Consider the following 18,790-nt stretch of genomic DNA (forward strand, 5'->3'; position numbering starts at 1 on the left):
CTCTTCCTTCTCTCTCATTTTCTTCATTCATCAACTTCTCAAAGTATTCTTTCCATCTATTTAGTACACTACCGGCACCAGTCAACACATTTCCATCTCTATCCTTAATCACCCTTACCTGCTGCACATCCTTCCCATCTCTATCCCTCTGTCTGGCCAACCTGTAGAGATCCTTTTCTCCTTCTTTCGTGTCCAACCTGGTGTACATGTCTTCATATGCCTCTTGTTTAGCCTTTGCCACCTCTACCTTTGCCCTACGTCGCATCTCGATGTACTCCTTTCGCCTCTCCTCAGTCCTCTCAGTATCCCACTTCTTCTTCGCTAATCTCTTTCCTTGTATGACTCCCTGTATTTTGGGGTTCCACCACCAAGTCTCCTTCTCCCCTTTCCTACCAGATGACACACCAAGTACTCTCCTGCCTGTCTCTCTGATCACCTTGGCTGTCGTCGTCCAGTCTTCCTGGAGCTTCGGTTGTCCATCGAGAGCCTGTCTCACCTCTTTCCGGAAGGCCGCACAACATTCTTCCTTTCTCAGCTTCCACCACATGGTTCTCTGCTCTACCTTTGTCTTCTTAATCTTCCTACCCACCACCAGAATCATCCTACATACTACCATCCTATGCTGTCGAGCTACACTCTCCCCTACCACTACTTTACAGTCAGTAACCTCCTTCAGATTACATCGTCTGCACAAAATATAATCTACCTGCGTGGTTCTACCTCCGCTCTTGTAGGTCACTATATGTTCCTCCCTCTTCTGGAAATAAGTGTTCACTACAGCCATCTCCATCCTTTTTGCAAAGTCCACCACCATCTGCCCTTCAAAGTTCCTTTCATGGATGCCGTACTTACCCATCACTTCTTCATCGCCCCTGTTTCCTTTACCAATATGTCCATTACAATCTGCACCAATCACAACTCTCTCGCTGTCTGGGATGCTCAGAACTACTTCATCTAGTTCCTTCCAGAATTTCTCTTTCAACTCTAGGTCACATCCTACCTGTGGTGCATAGCCGCTAACCACATTATACATAACACCCTCAATTTCAAATTTTAGTCTCATCACTCGATCTGATACTCTTTTCACCTCCAAGACATTCTTAGCCAGCTCTTCCTTTAAAATAACCCCTACTCCATTTCTCTTCCCATCTACTCCGTGGTAGAATAATTTAAACCCTGCTCCCAAACTTCTAGCCTTACTACCTTTCCACCTGCTCTCTTGGATGCACAGAATATCAACCTTTCTCCTAATCATCATGTCAACCAACTCCTGTGCTTTTCCTGTCATAGTCCCAACATTCAAAGTCCCTACACTCAGTTGTAGGCTCTGTGCATTCCTCTTTTTCTTCTGACGCTGGATCCGGTTTCCTCCTCTTCTTTGTCTTCGACCCACAGTAGCTGAATTTCCACCGACGCCCTGCAGGTTAGCAGTGCCGGGGGCGGGCGTTGTTAACCCGGGCCACGACCGATCCGGTATGGGATTCTTTAGATGAACGCTCATATTTGTTTGGCACAGTTTTTACGCCGGATGCCCTTCCTGACGCAACCCTCTGCATTTATCCGGGCTTGGGACCGGCCTACAGATTGCACTGGTTTGTGCCCCCATAGGGCTGCATTTAATACTGATCTACCTATTGTGTTTAAATGTTTACATTTTCAATAAATTTGCACATATTTGTGAAAATCTGTTTTTACTTTATCATTACGGTATGATGGCTCAAGAAAGGTTGGAAAACACTGGAGTAAATCTCCCGACTAGATCTCCCAGGTATAAGTTATTAAATAAGTCTTATATGACATAGACAAACGTTTCTAAGTAAAGTTCCGAAGTGTAGTAACAGGAATGATAGTTATCTATTAAATGAGAATTTATATTAATTACCTCAGCCCATGCATAAAGTGGACATCATAAACATTAATCTCATGTTTTTGGCTGAGAACATCACCTCAATCGGATTTTAACTAAATTGAACAAGATGTAGTGTAGACGTTCTGCTTTAATTTGAGGCCATTTACATTAATGTGGGTTAAACGGTGTTGGAATCATAAGAGTCCATGTATATATATCACTTTCATGCCAAGGAGTTTTTATGTGGCCTGGCTAGCTCCGTACTATTGTTGTGTATCCCCAGCTTTTTGAAGTAGGTCTGACACCTATCTCTCAATATCACATTACGACTCAAAATCATACAGTATATTTCGATGGAGGTTTTTTTCAGCTTGATATGTTTTCTCGGAAATGTCCCCATTATTATTTTATGTAAGATCAACAAATTGACAGTGCCACAAACAGGCTCAGATGCATCTATGGGTGCATTTGTAAATATCCTCCACTCCCCACTGTTGTGACATTCATAGCCCTGTTGGAATGTACATTCTCAGAGTAGCGATGGGGCGTGGGATAGGTTTTCGGAACACATATTTGGTAGGCTTGGAAGTTCATTCCATGCGCACTCTATATACTGCGGAACATTCTGAAAGACCATTGTTGGTGTGTGCCGTTCAGTTATTCAGAGCGTCACATTCTGATAGTGCCAGAGCAAGCGGTGGGAGCATCAGGGAGGATGAGATGTTTATTGGCAGAACTGATCCATTCAATAAACCAGATCCACTGAAGTATCTGTGCCATTCTAAATTCGTAAATTCTTTGAAAATGGTGCACAAGCTGAGGCAACAAAAAGCCAACGTTCACCAATTTGAGAAATTATAATGTTACATCAGAAAACAATCAAGAAACCCTGAAAATGATTTGTCATGTAGAAGTTTGGCAGCACTGTACCCACTGAATTATATTTTCCCAAATGTTTCATGAATCCATATAACATATGAGTGCTGAAATAAATGGGCTTTTGTACCACATTCAAATTTATTTAGATGCCCTGTACTGTGGGCATGCATGCAGTGGTGGGATGTTGTATTTTGGACCAGGGCCTTCAGTTGAGAATGGATTGGCCCATTCCACACCTTAATATCAACACTATTATGCCACAATTTTACGAAATATACAAAAACGCAAAATAACAATGTGTGGCATTACAGCGAGCGAGAGGTAGCATGAGGGAGGTGCGGGGAGCGTGAGATCAATTCCCATTCAGTGATGGTATCGAAATGTGCTCTGCAACTGAGTGATGGCTGATTCAGGGTGTAGTCTGTTTTTCACTCAAAATTAGCTGGGATAGGCTCCAGCATTCCCCCAACCCAAAAATGGATACATGGATTCATCATTACTTATTTGGCCATGATATGACCACTATTAATGTTGTATAGAACACAACTAGCACACAGGGTCTTTACTTGTGTATTGTGTTGCTGTTCACTTGTCATTAAAGCAGACATTGGAAGAAATTAATAATCACCTACGCACACTATCTTCAACAACTGCATCGCATGTTTCGGTCCTCCAGCCACTGCAACATTACCACCAAGGCACAGATCACGTGACAGCTCAAATAAAAATGATACACCCAATTGAACACAAAACATTAAAAAAAATTCTCAAGGTATCCAGATTTGGTAGATGAACTTTAGAGAGCACTCAATGTAACTATGTCAATAAATTCATCATTTATGTGATTCCTTTATTTCAGGTTTTTCCTTGAAAACATTACACGTCTCTTCATGCATTGTTCAGTGTCTTTATTGTTTCGTGGATGTGGTTTTCTAAGATAGAAGTAAACTTTACAGTTTAGTTTTAGTTTAATGTATTTATCATTAGTAGGATGACTCTGGTGGTGCAGACGATTAAGATGACAACAGAGAACTATGTGTGGAAGTTGAGAAAGGAAGAATGTTGAGCGGCCTTTCAGAAAGATGGAGAGGAGGAGCTCCCGGGGGACTCCCGGAAGTCATAGAAGGAAAGAAGAAGGAGAATTAGGACACTGAGAGGACTGAGGAGAGGCGAAAGGAATCCATTTAGATTCGACGTAGGGCAAAGGTAGATGTGGCGAAGGCTAAACGAGTAATACAATGACATGTACATCAGGTTGGACACCAAAGACGGAGAAAAGGATTTCTACAGGTTTGCCTGACAAAGTGGTAAAGATCCAAAGGATGTGCAACAGGTAAGAGTGATTAAGGATAGCGATGGAAATGTGTTGACTGGTGGCATTAGTGTGTTTATATAGATGGAAAGAATACTTTGAGAAGTTGATGAATGCAGAAAATGAGAGAAAAGGAAGATTAGAAGATGCTTGTGTGATGGACCAGTAAGTGGCAATGATTATTAGTAAGGGGGAAGTTAGAAAAGCACTAAAGAGGATGGAAAATGAAAAGGCAGTTTGTCCTGATGATATACATGTAGATGTATGGAAGCAATTTAGAGAGGTGGCGGTGGAATTTTTGACCATCTTATTCAACAGAATACTAGCAGGCAAGATGTTTGAAGAATCGAGGAAAAATGTGCTAGTTCCCAACTTTAAGAACAACGGCAATCTTCAGAGCTGTGGGAACTAGAGAGGAATAAAGTTGATGAGCCACACAATTAACACTAAGATATGAGAAAGGTATAGTGGAGGCTAGAATAAGAAAAGCAGTATCTGCGAGGAGATAATTGTGGACTTCAGGAGGCATACTTCACCACAGCTGCCCTTGACACTGTCCAACTGCCTTGTGTCAACTGTCGAGACCTTCAAGTTCTTGGGAATTACAGTCTCAGAGGAAGTGGGGGACGGACATCACCTCCATCCTAAAAAAAAAACCCAGCAAAGGATGTACTTGCAGATTCTGAGGAAGCACGGCCTGTCACAAGAGCTGCTGAGACAGTTCTACACAGTGGTCATCCAATCAGTACTGTGTACCTCCATCACATTCTGGTTTGGAGGCACCACAAAAAAAGACAAACTCAAACTACAACGGACAATCAAAACCGCTGAACGGATTGTCGGCACCACGCTACCCACTATCGAGGACTTGCACGCAACGCGAACCAGGTCCAGAGCAGGCAGAATCCTCTCAGACCCTCCTCATCCTGGCCACCAGCTTTTCCAGCTCCTTCCGTCGGGAAAGCCATACAGATCAATGAAAGTCAAAATTAGCAGGCATTCGTACAGTATTGCCCCTCTAGCAATTAAGTCATTAAATTCTTGATCAGCGAACCTATTATTTTTCAGCCTTGTGCCACGTTAGGACACTCACTCACACCCTGCTGGTCCAATCAGTATTAGTATGAGTAATATATATTTATATTTTATATCTATTTATTTATTTTTTTATTTTACCTTGTTTGTTTTGCAGACCGCACGATTCATCACTGAATCTGCTCCCTTTCCACAATTGACATTGTTGACACACTTATCTACATTGATTTCACATCTTGCACGTCTTATAAGGAATAATTCCTATCAACAGAAATGTCTCTTGTCCTTTGTTCTTGTTCCTATGGTGTTCCTTGTTCTCTGTTTTCTGTTCTGTATGTCAAACCAGGGCAGCACCGACTGCTGGAGAAAAATTCCTTGTGTGTTCTACACAGTTGGCCATTAAAGCTGATTCTGATTCTGAGCAACAGTATGGTTTCATTCCTTGAAAAATTACCACAGATGCAATATTTGCCTTGAGGATGCTCGTGGAAAATTACAGAGAAAGTTAGGAGTTATATTGTGATTTTGTGACTCTAGAGAAAGCCTATGACAGAGTACCAAGAGAGGAACTGTGGGTACTGCATGCGTAAGTCTGGTGCGGCGGACAGATATGTTAGAATACAACAGGGCATGTATGAGGGCAGCAGAACAGTGATGGGGTGTGCCATGTTTAGGCTCTCTCTCGGACTTAGCATGCTGTATAGGATTAGAAATGAGCTCATTAGAGGGACAGCCAAAGTTAGATGTTTTCGAGACAAGGTTCAAGAGACCAGACTTCGATCATTTGGAGGTGCAGAGGTGAGAGAGAGAGTAGAAGGGTGCTGAGGATGGAGCTGCCAGTCAAAAGGTTGAGAGGAAGACCAAGGAAAAGAGATGTTTTGAGGAAAGACATTAGGGCATTTGGTGCTTGAGAGGAATATGCACGTGATAGGTATATATTGAAAAAGACACACTCTGCTGAACCCTAACGGGACAAGCCAAAAGGAAAACAAGAAAACATTTATTGAAGTAGCATTTTGGATGAATTGTACTTGTCAGAGCAGTTTTTATGCATCTTACTTTTTACTTTTACTTGAGTTTTTGAGCTTCCTCTGTGATTTTTGCGCATTTTGACAGAAGTTTTATTGAGGATCACAGTCAGTCAGTCGGACAGAACAGAATTTCAGAACGCTAACTGTAAACACAAGTCAATCATCCCATATCTACAACAAACATTAAATGTGAATTTTGCATGAGCTTGGAGCTCTACACCTTGTTGTGGAAGGACAGGACAAGATAGGGCAGGACAAGGCTGGGAGAAGAAGCATGCAAGACAATAATTGTGAACCCGACTATATAAGGATTGTGAACCCGACTATATAACTGGAATGTGAGCTGACTGACTAAGTGAATTACAGAAATCTATATACAGTAACAAGAGTATAACTGGCGGGATACATAAGCACTTTGCATATCCATGAGTTATTTGTTGCAATAAATGAGTAGTCCCACACCCAGTGGAAGAATCCCTGGCGTGTGTCCCTACAGACACATAGAAGTGAATTCACACCATTGTGCAGGGAAAAAGACTGACAGAAATGTCCTATAATTGCTTTGTCTCTAATGCGGAGGCAAAGAACCCCACCCAAGTAATCAAGGACAGAACAGGGATCGTGGGTCCACCTGAGAGCAACCCTGTGAACAGGACATGTCCCACGCCGAGGGACCCAATGCCACCCTCCTTCCACCTCAACCCCCAGGACAACAAAAAGCCCCCCACAATTTGCAGGGCCCGCCATGTGGCCAGTCCCAATCCAGCCCGAGGAAGGGAGAATGTCCCTTATTTGTTGGGAAAGAGAGTCAGATAGCGGGACTTGACAAGAGAATGATGAGGGTGGGAAACCAGGGAGCACCCATGGGCCATGAGAGGGGAGCACCCACACCAAGCTGCCTTGGGGAGGTGGTGGGCTCAGGAGCACCGCTATGTGGCTCGTTGTAAAACCCACCTTCTCCCGTTACTATGATTACCAGGAGCTCTCCAATTGGCAGTCATTGGACCTACCCTGTGAATCAGCTTTTTTCGTGAAGAAAAAAATAAAACAACAAAGCAACGTTCTTTGATCATTGCTGAGATGGAAAGATTACTTATGTCACGGATCAAGGAGCTGAATCAACGTAGGCTTAATATCAGCCTCATGTTCATTAGGGGAAAAGGCACGGAATATTTTCCTAACTTAAAAAAAGCAGAAAGGAGAGGACGCAAGGAGGAATTTACTGCTAGCAATGGCTTACCTGCACTTACTTACTTCGCAAGAGCTGACCGCAGTCTCCCTTCATTCTTCACCATCCCAGCCTCTGTTCCCAAATAGTAAGTGAACCATCTATTTTTTACTTTAATGTATTTTAGTTTTTTAGACGAAGTACCCATACCCACCCATTTTCTGAGCAGCTTATACTCATTAGAGTCGCAGGAATGTTGAAGCCAATCCCAGTGATCATTGTAAATTTTGACTTTTATGGTGAAATCCAACTGAAGTCGAAATTCGAGTTAAGTCACTACTGTTGGAAGGGATCGTAGACCAAGGACTCCCTGTATATGTCATAGATTTTTTTTCATTATGCTATTTTTCTAACTCAATGAATTGAATATGAGATTTAGCCACTGATTAATGGCTTGCATGTTTTTCCATTTTAATGGAAAGTTTTCTTAGCAATAGTTAACGGGACAAGTAATGATTTTATATATATATTTATATATATATATATATATATATATTCATGAGGAAGGTTGATTAAGTTTAAATCACAGGTATGCACAATCTAGGGGAAAGTGGAATAGAAGATAGCTTTTGTTTAACCAAAGTCCACAAGCTTTGAATTGGTATGCATTCCCATTTAGCATGAAAATAAGGTACACGGGGTGTTTTTGTGCATTGCACACACATTCAATGGAGAAAAGCCCCTTTTATGCATAGTGTACTGAGTAAAATGTACTCAATTGAGTGCTTTATATTGTATGAGCTGTAGATTTGTATTTTTTCCTCATTCTGTTGTTGTATATCTGTACCCAGTAGTTAAGGTCAGCAGAAATGGAAACATCTTCTTCCCATTTGGTGATTAGTAAGTGCATTGATTTAGTACATATAATGAATCTATAAACTTTTGAAAGATTTCTTTTACTTTGTGGCAGAAGCTTTAATATTTGCTCGACAAACTGCAGCAGTTCGAGAGTGTTCCGACCTGTTGGTATTCTTTGTTTAATTCTTGCTTTTAATGGATTGTATTGAAGAAATTTCCCGCCTGTTATTTGGAATTCTTGGATCAGTTCATCACAGTCATAAAAACATTAAGTAGTTGCTGTAGGTCGTCAATTTCATGTTGTTCCCAGTTGCTAAAATGGAGTAGTATATCATCCATCCATCCATTTTTCTTTGCCGCTTATCCCCACAATGGTCACGGGGAGTGCTGTAGCCTATTCCAGCTGTCAACGGGCAGGCGGTAGGGTACACCCTGAATTGGTTGCCAGCCAAACGCAGGGCACATAAAGAAACACCATCTACAGCTCACAATCACACAATTGCAATTTAGAGTGTCCAATTAATGTTGCTTGTTTTTGGGATGTGAGAGGAGTGCCCAGAGAAAACCCACGCAGGCACGGGGAAAACATGCAAACTCCCCCCAGGTGGGTCCGGGATTTAACCTGGGACCTCAGAACTGTGAGGCCAACGCTTTCCAGCTGATCCACCGTGCCGCCGGGTACATCAGTAATTCACTATTATTAATTTCACTCACCAAATAGATTTCTCCTCCTTTTCCGTCCGCCATTTCAGGCAACTTTTGCCCTCATCTGTTAGTTTAAAATGGAAACATCCTGACATCACTTTGAGCTTTCTTGATGGCCTTGTTGATTGAATCTTAAAATCTGATTGGATAAACCACATATTGAACAGCCACTACCCTTGTGTGGACGTGGCACAGGCCAGTGTTTATAACACTTAAGGCCCTGGGCATTTTACATTGACATTGCATTACGCATAGCAGCTGGAATCTGATTGGACCCACCAAAATTAATTCACATATGACTGGATTTATCATGTTTTAATAAATATGAACAATTATTACATTTTAAATGTAAGTCTGTGCTTTTTATGGTGTTCAGGTCATCAGAGAAGGCCTTGAAGTTCTTTCCAAAAGAGTTGCACTTTACAAAAAAAAGTCATAGGGATGGCTCATCATTCTGCGTGCCTTGCTCTTACAAATCCTTTCCAATCCATTTTTTTTTCATATTCTGGGACGGCTGGTTGGTGTTCAACTGGTTAGAGCCTTGGGCTCACAGTTGTGAGGACCCGGGTTCAAATCTCTGTCCCACCTGTGTGGAGTTTGCTTGTTCTGCCCGTGCTTGTGTCGATTTTCTCCGGGCACTCTCGTTTCCTCCCACATCTCAAAAACATGCATTAATTGGAGACTATTGCCCCTAGGTGTGATTGTCAGTTTGAATTTCGTCTGTCACTGTGTGCCCTGCGCTTGGCTGGCAACTAATTCAAGGTCCAACCCGCCTCGTGCCTATTGATAGCTGGGATAGGCACCCGCACTCCCGCGACCCTTGTGAGGATAAGCGGCTAGGAAAATCGATTAAATGAAAATTCTGGGACCTAGTTAAATTTAAGGGTGAGACGTTCTGTCATCCTGGAGGGGCTCAAAGTAGAGCCACTACTCCTCCACATTGAGAGCAGCCAGATGAGGTGGGCTGGGCATCTGATTTGGATGCCTCCCTGGTGAGGTGTTCCAAGCACCGGGAAGAGACCCTGGGGATGACCCAGGACAAACCCGAGGGATTATGTCTCTCAGTTGGCCTGAGAATGCCTCTGGATCCCCCCGGAAGACCTGGATCATGTGGCGGGGGGGAGAGAAGTCTGAGTGTCCCTGCTAAAACTACTGCCCCCCGCGATCTGACCTTCGATAAGCGGTCGCAAATGGATGGATAGTTAAATTTAAAATTTTGTGTAAAGCTTGCAATATGTTGTCACTAACCAACATCCAAATAATATTCATTGTACATACAGTCTACAGTGTAATTTATAATTTTAAGCAAGTCACCAGCCAGTCAGCTCTGAAAAGTATGACCAGTTCTTTGTAGTGTGTAGTTGTGGTATAAACTAGATGAGGAAATAAAAATAGATGTGCATTCACTTGAAATAATTTAACAGCAGTGACAAACACTTTTGGTCAGCTATAAAGCATTGAATTGCTAATTTTGTACTTTATCAATGAAAGGATTTTTGGTGGTTAGCATAAAGATTTTATTTTTTCATATTCATTCTCTTCCTTTGACAGCTGTAGGAGTCAGATATCAATTTTACCTTGAATGGTTGCCAATAAATGAGCAAAGTTAAATCATTTTGTCTTTTGAAATGTGTGGATTTATGGATTATGTATATTTTCATGGATCTTGTAAACATTACAATGTAAAAGAGGTGCTGAACATGATAAGCGTTTCTTCCTTCAGGCTCTTCTTTAATTCAGACACACAATCACACTTTTTATAATTTTGCTTGTTTGTGACAAATAAAAATCAATCCATAAATCAACCAAAAAAGCCTATGTGAAAAAGGACATTCCATGCAAAGGAAGGAGGGCTTAGAATAGAAGTGGAATTGTAACCATCCCAATTAGCTGGGTGCAGGAAAAAGTGATCCCTTTACACAGCAGCTTCCATCAAATCAACCGCCCCCGGCTCAGCGGGGAAGGGAGGAGGGGGTGCTCAAAATGGTTTTGCTTCTTTTATCAAGCCCTCCATGACACTTAGTTAAAACTCCTTTGCCTCCATCGTGCTGCTGCTATGTGCGACTTTGAGGTAAAGTCTCACTGTCTGTCATGAGACAGGAGAGAGCTAGAAAGAGTAAGTTGGAGAGGGTTGTAACAATACAGGGGTGGCTTTTTCTAAAAGTTAAGAAACAGAAGAGAGTGTATTGTTCATCATGAGCCATGTTTAATTTTTTTTGGGGTGCTAATGTCCCTCTGATTATTAGTGCCAACTGTTCAAATTGGACAATGAAAGTACATTTGGGAATTTAGCAGACAGAACTGTTTGTGAGCCGTCATGATTGTCACACACTCAGTATGTCATTTTTCATTGCCTTCTTTTATTTGAATTATTAGAAATGCAAGGAGCATGAAATCTGTGCCAGGTATACACTGTAAGAACTGCAGTCGGTGAATTCTATTAGTTTAATATTCAATATCCATTGATTATTTATGTTCTTTACTCCACTCACAAGTAAAATCACAATCAGGAGGCTTTGTTTTTATTGAGGAACGCCATGAACTTGTCATCCATTTTGTATCTCACGTCTCTTTGTTTGGGTCACTGTGAAATGGAGCCATAACACCTTTCCTTGGGTGAGTAGCAGCTGATACAGTGGACTGGTCGCCACTCAATATATGCACAATATATAGTCACACGACAATTCATAGTCATATTCACACCTAGAACCAATTCAGAGTTTTCAATTAACCAAAAAAAGCACATTTTGAAGATGTGTTGGGAAAATCCACACAAGCATAAGGGGAAAATGTAAACGCCACAGAGATTTGCAAGGCAGTTTTGGTCAATCGAGTGACGGCGTGCACAAAAAAAAAAGACGTCAGCCTTGCGTCTTTTTTTTTTTTTTAACATTTTGGCAGCACATGTAACTTTCTCTTAACAATGCAGCCCTATGAGGGCACAAACCAGTGCAATCTGTAGGCCGGTCCCAAGCCCGGATAAATGCAGAGGGTTGCGTCAGGAAGGGCGTCCGGCGTAAAAATTGTGCCAAACAAATATTAGCGTTCATCTAAAGAATCCCATACCGGATCGGTCGTGGCCCAGGTTAACAACGCCCGCCCCCGGCACTGCTAACCTGCGGGGCGTCGGTGGAAATTCAGCTACTGTGGGTCGAAGACAAAGAAGAGGAGGATCCATCGTCAGAAGAAAAAGAGGAATGCACAGAGCCTACAACTGAATGTAGGGACTTTGAATGTTGGGACTATGACAGGAAAAGCTCAGGAGTTGGTTGACATGATGATTAGGAGAAAGGTTGATATTCTGTGCATCCAAGAGAGCAGGTGGAAAGGTAGTAAGGCTAGAAGTTTAGGAGCAGGGTTTAAATTATTCTACCACAGAGTAGATGGGAAGAGAAATGGAGTAGGGGTTATTTTAAAGGAAAAGCTGGCTAAGAATGTCTTGGAGGTGAAAAGAGTATCAGATAGAGTGATGAGACTAAAATTTGAAATTGAGGGTGTTATGTATAATGTGATTAGCTGCTATGCCCCACAGGTAGGATGTGACCTAAAGTTGAAAGAGAAATTCTGGAAGGAACCAGATGAAGTAGTTATGAGCATCCCAGACAGCGAGAGAGTTGTGATTGGTGCAGATTGTAATGGACATATTGGTAAAGGAAACAAGGACGATGTAGAAGTGATGGGTAAGTACGGCATCCAGGAAAGGAACTTTGAGGGACAGATGGTGGTGGACTTTGCAAAAATGATGGAGATGGCTGTAGTGAACACTTATTTCCAGAAGAGGGAGGAACATATAGTGACCTACAAGAGCGAAGGTAGAAGCACGCAGGTGTATTATATTTTGTCCAGACGATGTAATCTGAAGGAAATTACTGACTGTAAAGTAGTGGTCGGGGAGAGTGTAGCTCAACAGTATAGGATGGTAGTGTGTAGGATGACTCTGGTGGTAGGTAGGAAGATTAAGAAGACAAAGGTAGAGCAGAGAACCATGTGGTGGAAGCTGAGAAAGGAAGAATGTTGTGTGGCCTTTCGGAAAGAGGTGAGACAGGCTTTCGATGGACAACAGACGCTCCCGAAGACTGGACTACGACAGCCAAGGTAATCAGAGAGACAAAGCAGGAGAGTACTTGGTGTGTCTTTTGGTCGGAAAGGGGAGAAGGAGACTTGGTGGTGGAACCCCAAAATACAGGGAGTCATACAAGGAAAGAGATTAGCGAAGAAGAAGTGGGACACTGAGAGGACTGAGGAGAGACAAAAGGAGTACATCGAGATGTGACGTAGGGCAAAGGTAGAGGTGGCAAAGGCTAAACAAGAGGCATGTGAAGACATCTACACCAGGTTGAACACGAAAGAAGGAGAAAAGGATCTCTACAGGTTGGCCAGACAGAGGGATAGAGATGGGAAGGATGTGCAGCAGGTAAGGGTGATGAAGGATATAGATGGAAATGTGTTGACTGGTGCCAGTAGTGTGCTAACTAGATGGAAAGAATACTTTGAGAAGTTGATGAATGAAGAAAATGGGAGAGAAGGAAGACTTGAAGAGGCAAGTGTGACTGACCAGGAAGTGGAAATGATTAGTAAGGGGGATGTCAGAAAGGCACTACAAAGGATGAAAAATGGAAAGGTAGTTGGTCCTGATGACATACCGGTGGAGTTATGGAAGCAATTTGGAGAGATGGCTGTGGAGTTTTTGACCAACTTATTCAACAGAATACTAGGGGGCGAAAAGATGCCTGAAGAATGGAGGAAAAGTGTTCTAGTTCCCATTTTTAAGAACAAAGGCGATGTTCAGAGCTGTGGGAATTATAGAGGAATAAAGTTGATGAGCCACACAATGAAGTTATGGGAAAGAGTAGTGGAGGCTAGATTCAGGACAGAAGTAAGTATCTGCGAGCAACAGAATGGTTTCATGCCTAGAAAGAGTACCACAGATGCATTATTTGCCTTGAGGATGCTGGTGGAAAAGTACAGAGAAGGTCAGAAGGAGCTACATTGTGTTTTTGTAGACTTAGAGAAAGCCTATGATAGAGTACCAAGAGAGGAACTGTGGTACTGCATGTTTAAGTCTGGTGTGGCAGAGAAGTATGTTAAAATAGTACAGGACATGTATGATGGCAGCAGAACAATGCTGAGGTGGGCCTTAGGTGTGACAGAAGAATTTAAGGTGGAGGTGGGACTGCATCAGGGATCAGCTCTGATCTCCTTCCTGTTTGCAGTGGTAATGGATAGGCTAACAGATGAGGTTAGACTGGAATCCCCTTGGACCATGATGTTCGCAGATGATATTGTGATATGCAGTGGAAGCAGGGAGCATGCAGAGGAACAATTTGAAAGATAGAAAAAGACATGCACTGGAAAGGAGAGGAATGAAGATTAGCCGAAGTAAAACAGAATATATGTTCATGAATGAGAAAGGTGGAGGGGGAAGAGTGAGGCTACAGGGAGAAGAGATAGCGAGGGTGGAGGACTTCAAATATTTAGGGTCAACAATCCAGAGCAATGGTGAGTGTGGTAAGGAAGTGAAAAAACGGGTCCAAGCAGGTTGGAACAGCTGGCGGAAGGTGTCTGGTGTGTTATGTGACAGAAGAGTCTCTGCTAGGATGAAGGGCAAAGTTTACAAAACTGTGGTGAGGCCGGACATGATGTACGGATTAGAGATGGTGGCACTGAAGAAACAACAGGAAGCAGAACTGGAGGTAGCAGAAATGAAGATGTTGAGGTTCTCGCTCGGAGTGAGCAGGTTGGATAGGATTAGAAATGAGCTCATTCGAGGGACAGCCAAAGTTGGATGTTTTGGAGACAATATTCGAGAGAGCAGACTTCGATGGTTTGGACATGTTCAGAGGCGAGAGAGGGATTATATTGGTGGAAGGGTGCTGTTGATGGAGCTGCCAGGCAAAAGAGCGAGAGGAAGACCAAAGAGAAGGTTTATGGATGTGGTGAGGGAAGACATGAGGGCAGTTGGGGTTAGAGAGGAAGATGCAGAAGATAGGCTAAGATGGAAAAGGATGACACGCTGTGGCGACCACTAACGGGACAAGCCGAAAGGAAAAGAAGAACTTTCTCTAACAATGACGTGCTGCACGACCACACCATTGGGCCAGACATTCTTCTTCCTAGTTCACCTTGCACCACCCCCCTCCACTGTTAAAGGGGTACAATCATAATTACAAATCTTACAGTCCTTACCCAGCATATAAATGATGTTTAATGACAGTGTACGTATGCGCTGGTGGAAATTTTTTAACATAGACATGCCTCTGTCAGCAAGCATTGTTGGCGAGTGCACATAATTGGGGAGAAATGCAAAAAATTAAACCTGTAGACCAGCTGATTGTGAAAACTTGGAACGCACTTCCCCTCATACCACACTGCAGTGTGTGAATATTGCTGTACTGACAATGTTTGGGTCTACCTATGCATATGAACAGTCTTTCTTACATTTAAAAAAAAAAACATTAAAACCAACCTACATTCACGAATAACGGATGGAAGTCACAAAGGCTGCATGAAGTTTAATTTAATGACGTGTGAAACAGACGACTAAGCTATCAGCAAAGAAGTTGCATTAATGGTAAGAAGTACTTTTGTCATCATTGGTTAGCAACAGCATAATGTTATTTAAATGAATTTAGAGACTTATTGTACTCTTAAAGTGTTGGTCTTACATAAAATGCACAAATACACTTGTATGTAGTTTTAAAAATATTGAATGGCTCTTTTGGAATCATATTTTAAAATATTTGCTGTTCATGGCTCTCTCAACCTAAAGGATTCCCTTCCCCTGATGTAGATGATTGTCAACACTTAGTCTTTGTCTGTCTTCTCTTCCGCCATTCTGTTACAGCCAACTGCATTCAGAGGATGAGACGGACACCCCCACTTGATGAACTCCAACCGCCGCCATATCAGGATGAAAATGGATCTCCACGCATGTCTTGTACACTGTCAGACCTGGGTGATGCCAAGTGTGATCTCTCACAAACCAGTGGTAGCCCCCACCTTTCCTTTCGCAAATGCACGAGTGAGGGAAGTGATGGCCATGAGACAGAGAGTTGTCTAAATAAGGGCTATGAGGAAGATGTGCCCAGTGACAGTACTGCTATTCTCAGTCCAGAGGTAAATAATGTGTTTCCCAGAGACATATACAAGAAAATCAAATGAGCTAATGTAGTAATTAATGACATAAACACTTGGGTGTTGAACAACTTATTTTGCACTCGACGTCAACTAATTAATGATGTTGTAGAGACATTTTCTCTGTCTCAACTCACTGTATCCCAATGTAAGGAAAAAAGAAAAGCACCTGGCCATTTCCAAATACGTACACTGCTTTTGTCTATAGTTCGCAGACCTAAGCCCCAGACTTATTCATCAAAACACATTTAGATACTTTCAAAGTAAAGTCGGATTTTGGACAACTCTAACAGGAATGTACATCACACAACCACAGTGTCGTTACTTGCTACCGTATATAAGAATTATAGCTACATCATTTAAACATATGACATGGTGGACAGCTGCCTCATAGTTCTGGGGACCTGGGTTCAAATTTGGTCTCTCCAGTTTGGTTTGGATGTTATGTTTTCTCCGGTATTCCAGTTTCCTCCCACATCCCAAAAACATGCATGGTAGGTTGGATTGAAAACTCTAAATTGCCCATAGGTACAGATGTGTGTGCGAATGTTTTGTTTGTTAGTATGTTCCCTGTGATTGGGTGGCGACCAATTCAGGATGTTCCCCGCCTTTTTCCCAAAGATCGCTGGGATAGGCTCCAGCAGCCCCGTGACCCTAGTGAAGATAAGTGGTTTCGTAAATGTATGGATTGATGGATAATTTAAAAAATAAAGGATGAAGGAATGTTTTGCAATAATGTATTCATGCAAACTTCCAGTTGTGTTATGTGGATTGTTGCAAAAGTCTAAGAAGATAGAGAGAAGAAAAGAGAAGACCCTAAAGCTACCTGTGAGTCGGGGGCTGGTACGACTGCAAGGGTTTGTCTCTGCTGGAGATGGAGGAAAGAAACGCCAGTTCGTTGTTTTTCTTTGACATGTTAACCGTTCATTTATTTATAATAGTTGTAGTAGTAGTGATTTTATTCAATAAAGAGGTTATTGATCGACCATGATTTTTCTACATTTCACTGTTTAAGCAGATGATATAGTATATTTGTTTTTATTTTTACAGGAAGGGAATTTGGTAAACTTGCTGACAGCTGATGTGAGGATTTAAAGCTGCCTATTAGCCAGCGTTACCCTTTTATGATTAGGATGTTCAAAACATGTGCTGGTTATATTTAATGATAGATTTGTGCAAGTTACAGTTCTACCAGTCTCATTGTTTAGGAAAATATTTCAACACGCTTAATACACCACCTTAATTTGCTGTGCCAACCGACCAGCTGTTGGTTGTAATAAGATGTCCGTATCCAAAACATGTTATTGCTGATTAGTCAACTTTAAGATATAATCGGCATTCTGTAATGGCAAGGATGACACATGGACTACTCTGTTCAACCTCAAGTAAACACAGCATATTTCATGTTTTTCCTTCAGGAGATGTCAGCCCGCAGTTCAGCAGCACAGCTCCCGAAAGGCTACGAACCAGATCAAGTTGCAAAATATGGCACTCTTGATGTAGCATTTGACTATGATCCAGAGGAGCAACAGCTGGCTGTGACCATCATGGCAGTAACAGACCTTCCGATCCTAAAACACACCAGCAGGATCTCCTGGCAGGTCCATCTAGTGCTGCTACCCATGAAGAAGCAGAGGGCAAAGACGGGAATCCAAAGAGGCCCATGCCCTCTCTTCACAGAAACCTTTCACTTTAACCGTATGGAATCTGAGATGATCAGCAACTACGCCATCAGATTTAGACTTTATAGTATGCGGCGGATGAAAAAGGAGAAGGTGCTTGGGGAAAATGTATTTTATCTCACCAAGCTTAATCTTCAGGGGAAAATGTCTGTACCAGTCATTCTAGACCCATGCTGCACATATCCAGTAAGTAGTTTAAAAGGCGGTTTTATTTGTCATGTACAGTGGAACCTCTTAATGTCATAGACCATTGTTTTCAGAGATACTGGTTTCGATAGGGGTGCAATGATTCAATCATTATATGAATGTATCGAATTATATTCCCGCGACTTAATTAATCTGTTCACAACTAGTTAGACCTTTGGATCAAAAATTTAAATCATTAAAAGGTAATAAAATGATTACATCAATATGAGGAAATAATTAGATTAGATATATGCACGGCAGACTTTATATGAAGGCGAGTCCTTTCTCTAGTCCCTCTTGTGGTTGGACCGAGACACCACAGTATGTGTGTGACTCACTTCGCCCTGCATGTTGAAGCATTTGAACCTTACAAATCTTATCTCCTTAGCCGCTAACATAGATGCAATTGTGATGAATACATAGCTCAGCAGAGATCAATTGTGAGTGTAATAGACTGTGAATGTGATTATAATGTAAAAATGTATACAGTAGAAATGCTGAGAGCCCTTAATGCACAAGCAGTTCCGACCATGAAAGAAATATTATAAGCCTTTGAAAGTACAACACCGAGTACGAGTGAGGACAGGAACTTTATAGTACAAAAGAGAACAAGAGACAACATCAATTGCTCGATGGTGCTTCCAAGGCTCAATGTGTGCTCCAAAGAGCAGATTTAATTTAGCATCTACATATTAGTAATACTATTCCTAAAAATGACCAATGTGAAGACCTCACAGTGATTTGTTTCTCGCTATTAGTATTTAACTGTTTAGAAGAGGGCAGCACAGTGGAGCAGCTGTGTAGCTTTGATCTCACAGTTCTGAGGACCTGAGTTAAAATACCGGCCCAGGCTGTGTGGAGTTTGCATGTTCTTCCCGTGCCTGCGTGGGTTTTCTCTGAGTACTCCGGTTTCCTCTCTCTCATCCCAAAAAACATGCATTCTGTGGAGAC

At 42.1% G+C, this 18,790-nt stretch overlaps 1 protein-coding gene across 5 annotated transcripts in view; it reads left to right on the plus strand.

The window, feature by feature from the left end:
- Nucleotides 1-18,790, plus strand: part of LOC133513047 (synaptotagmin-14-like) — a 110,580-nt gene that overhangs the window by 72,213 nt on the left and 19,577 nt on the right. For all 5 annotated transcript variants that reach the window (XM_061843310.1, XM_061843313.1, XM_061843314.1 and 2 more), the window contains 2 exons: nucleotides 15,682-15,953; nucleotides 17,390-17,839. In XM_061843310.1, coding sequence (XP_061699294.1) covers nucleotides 15,682-15,953; nucleotides 17,390-17,839 — 722 coding nt within the window. The remainder of the gene's footprint in view (nucleotides 1-15,681; nucleotides 15,954-17,389; nucleotides 17,840-18,790) is intronic.

This window comes from Syngnathoides biaculeatus, chromosome 15 (genome assembly GCF_019802595.1).
Source record: "Syngnathoides biaculeatus isolate LvHL_M chromosome 15, ASM1980259v1, whole genome shotgun sequence".
Lineage (NCBI taxonomy): Eukaryota > Metazoa > Chordata > Actinopteri > Syngnathiformes > Syngnathidae > Syngnathoides > Syngnathoides biaculeatus.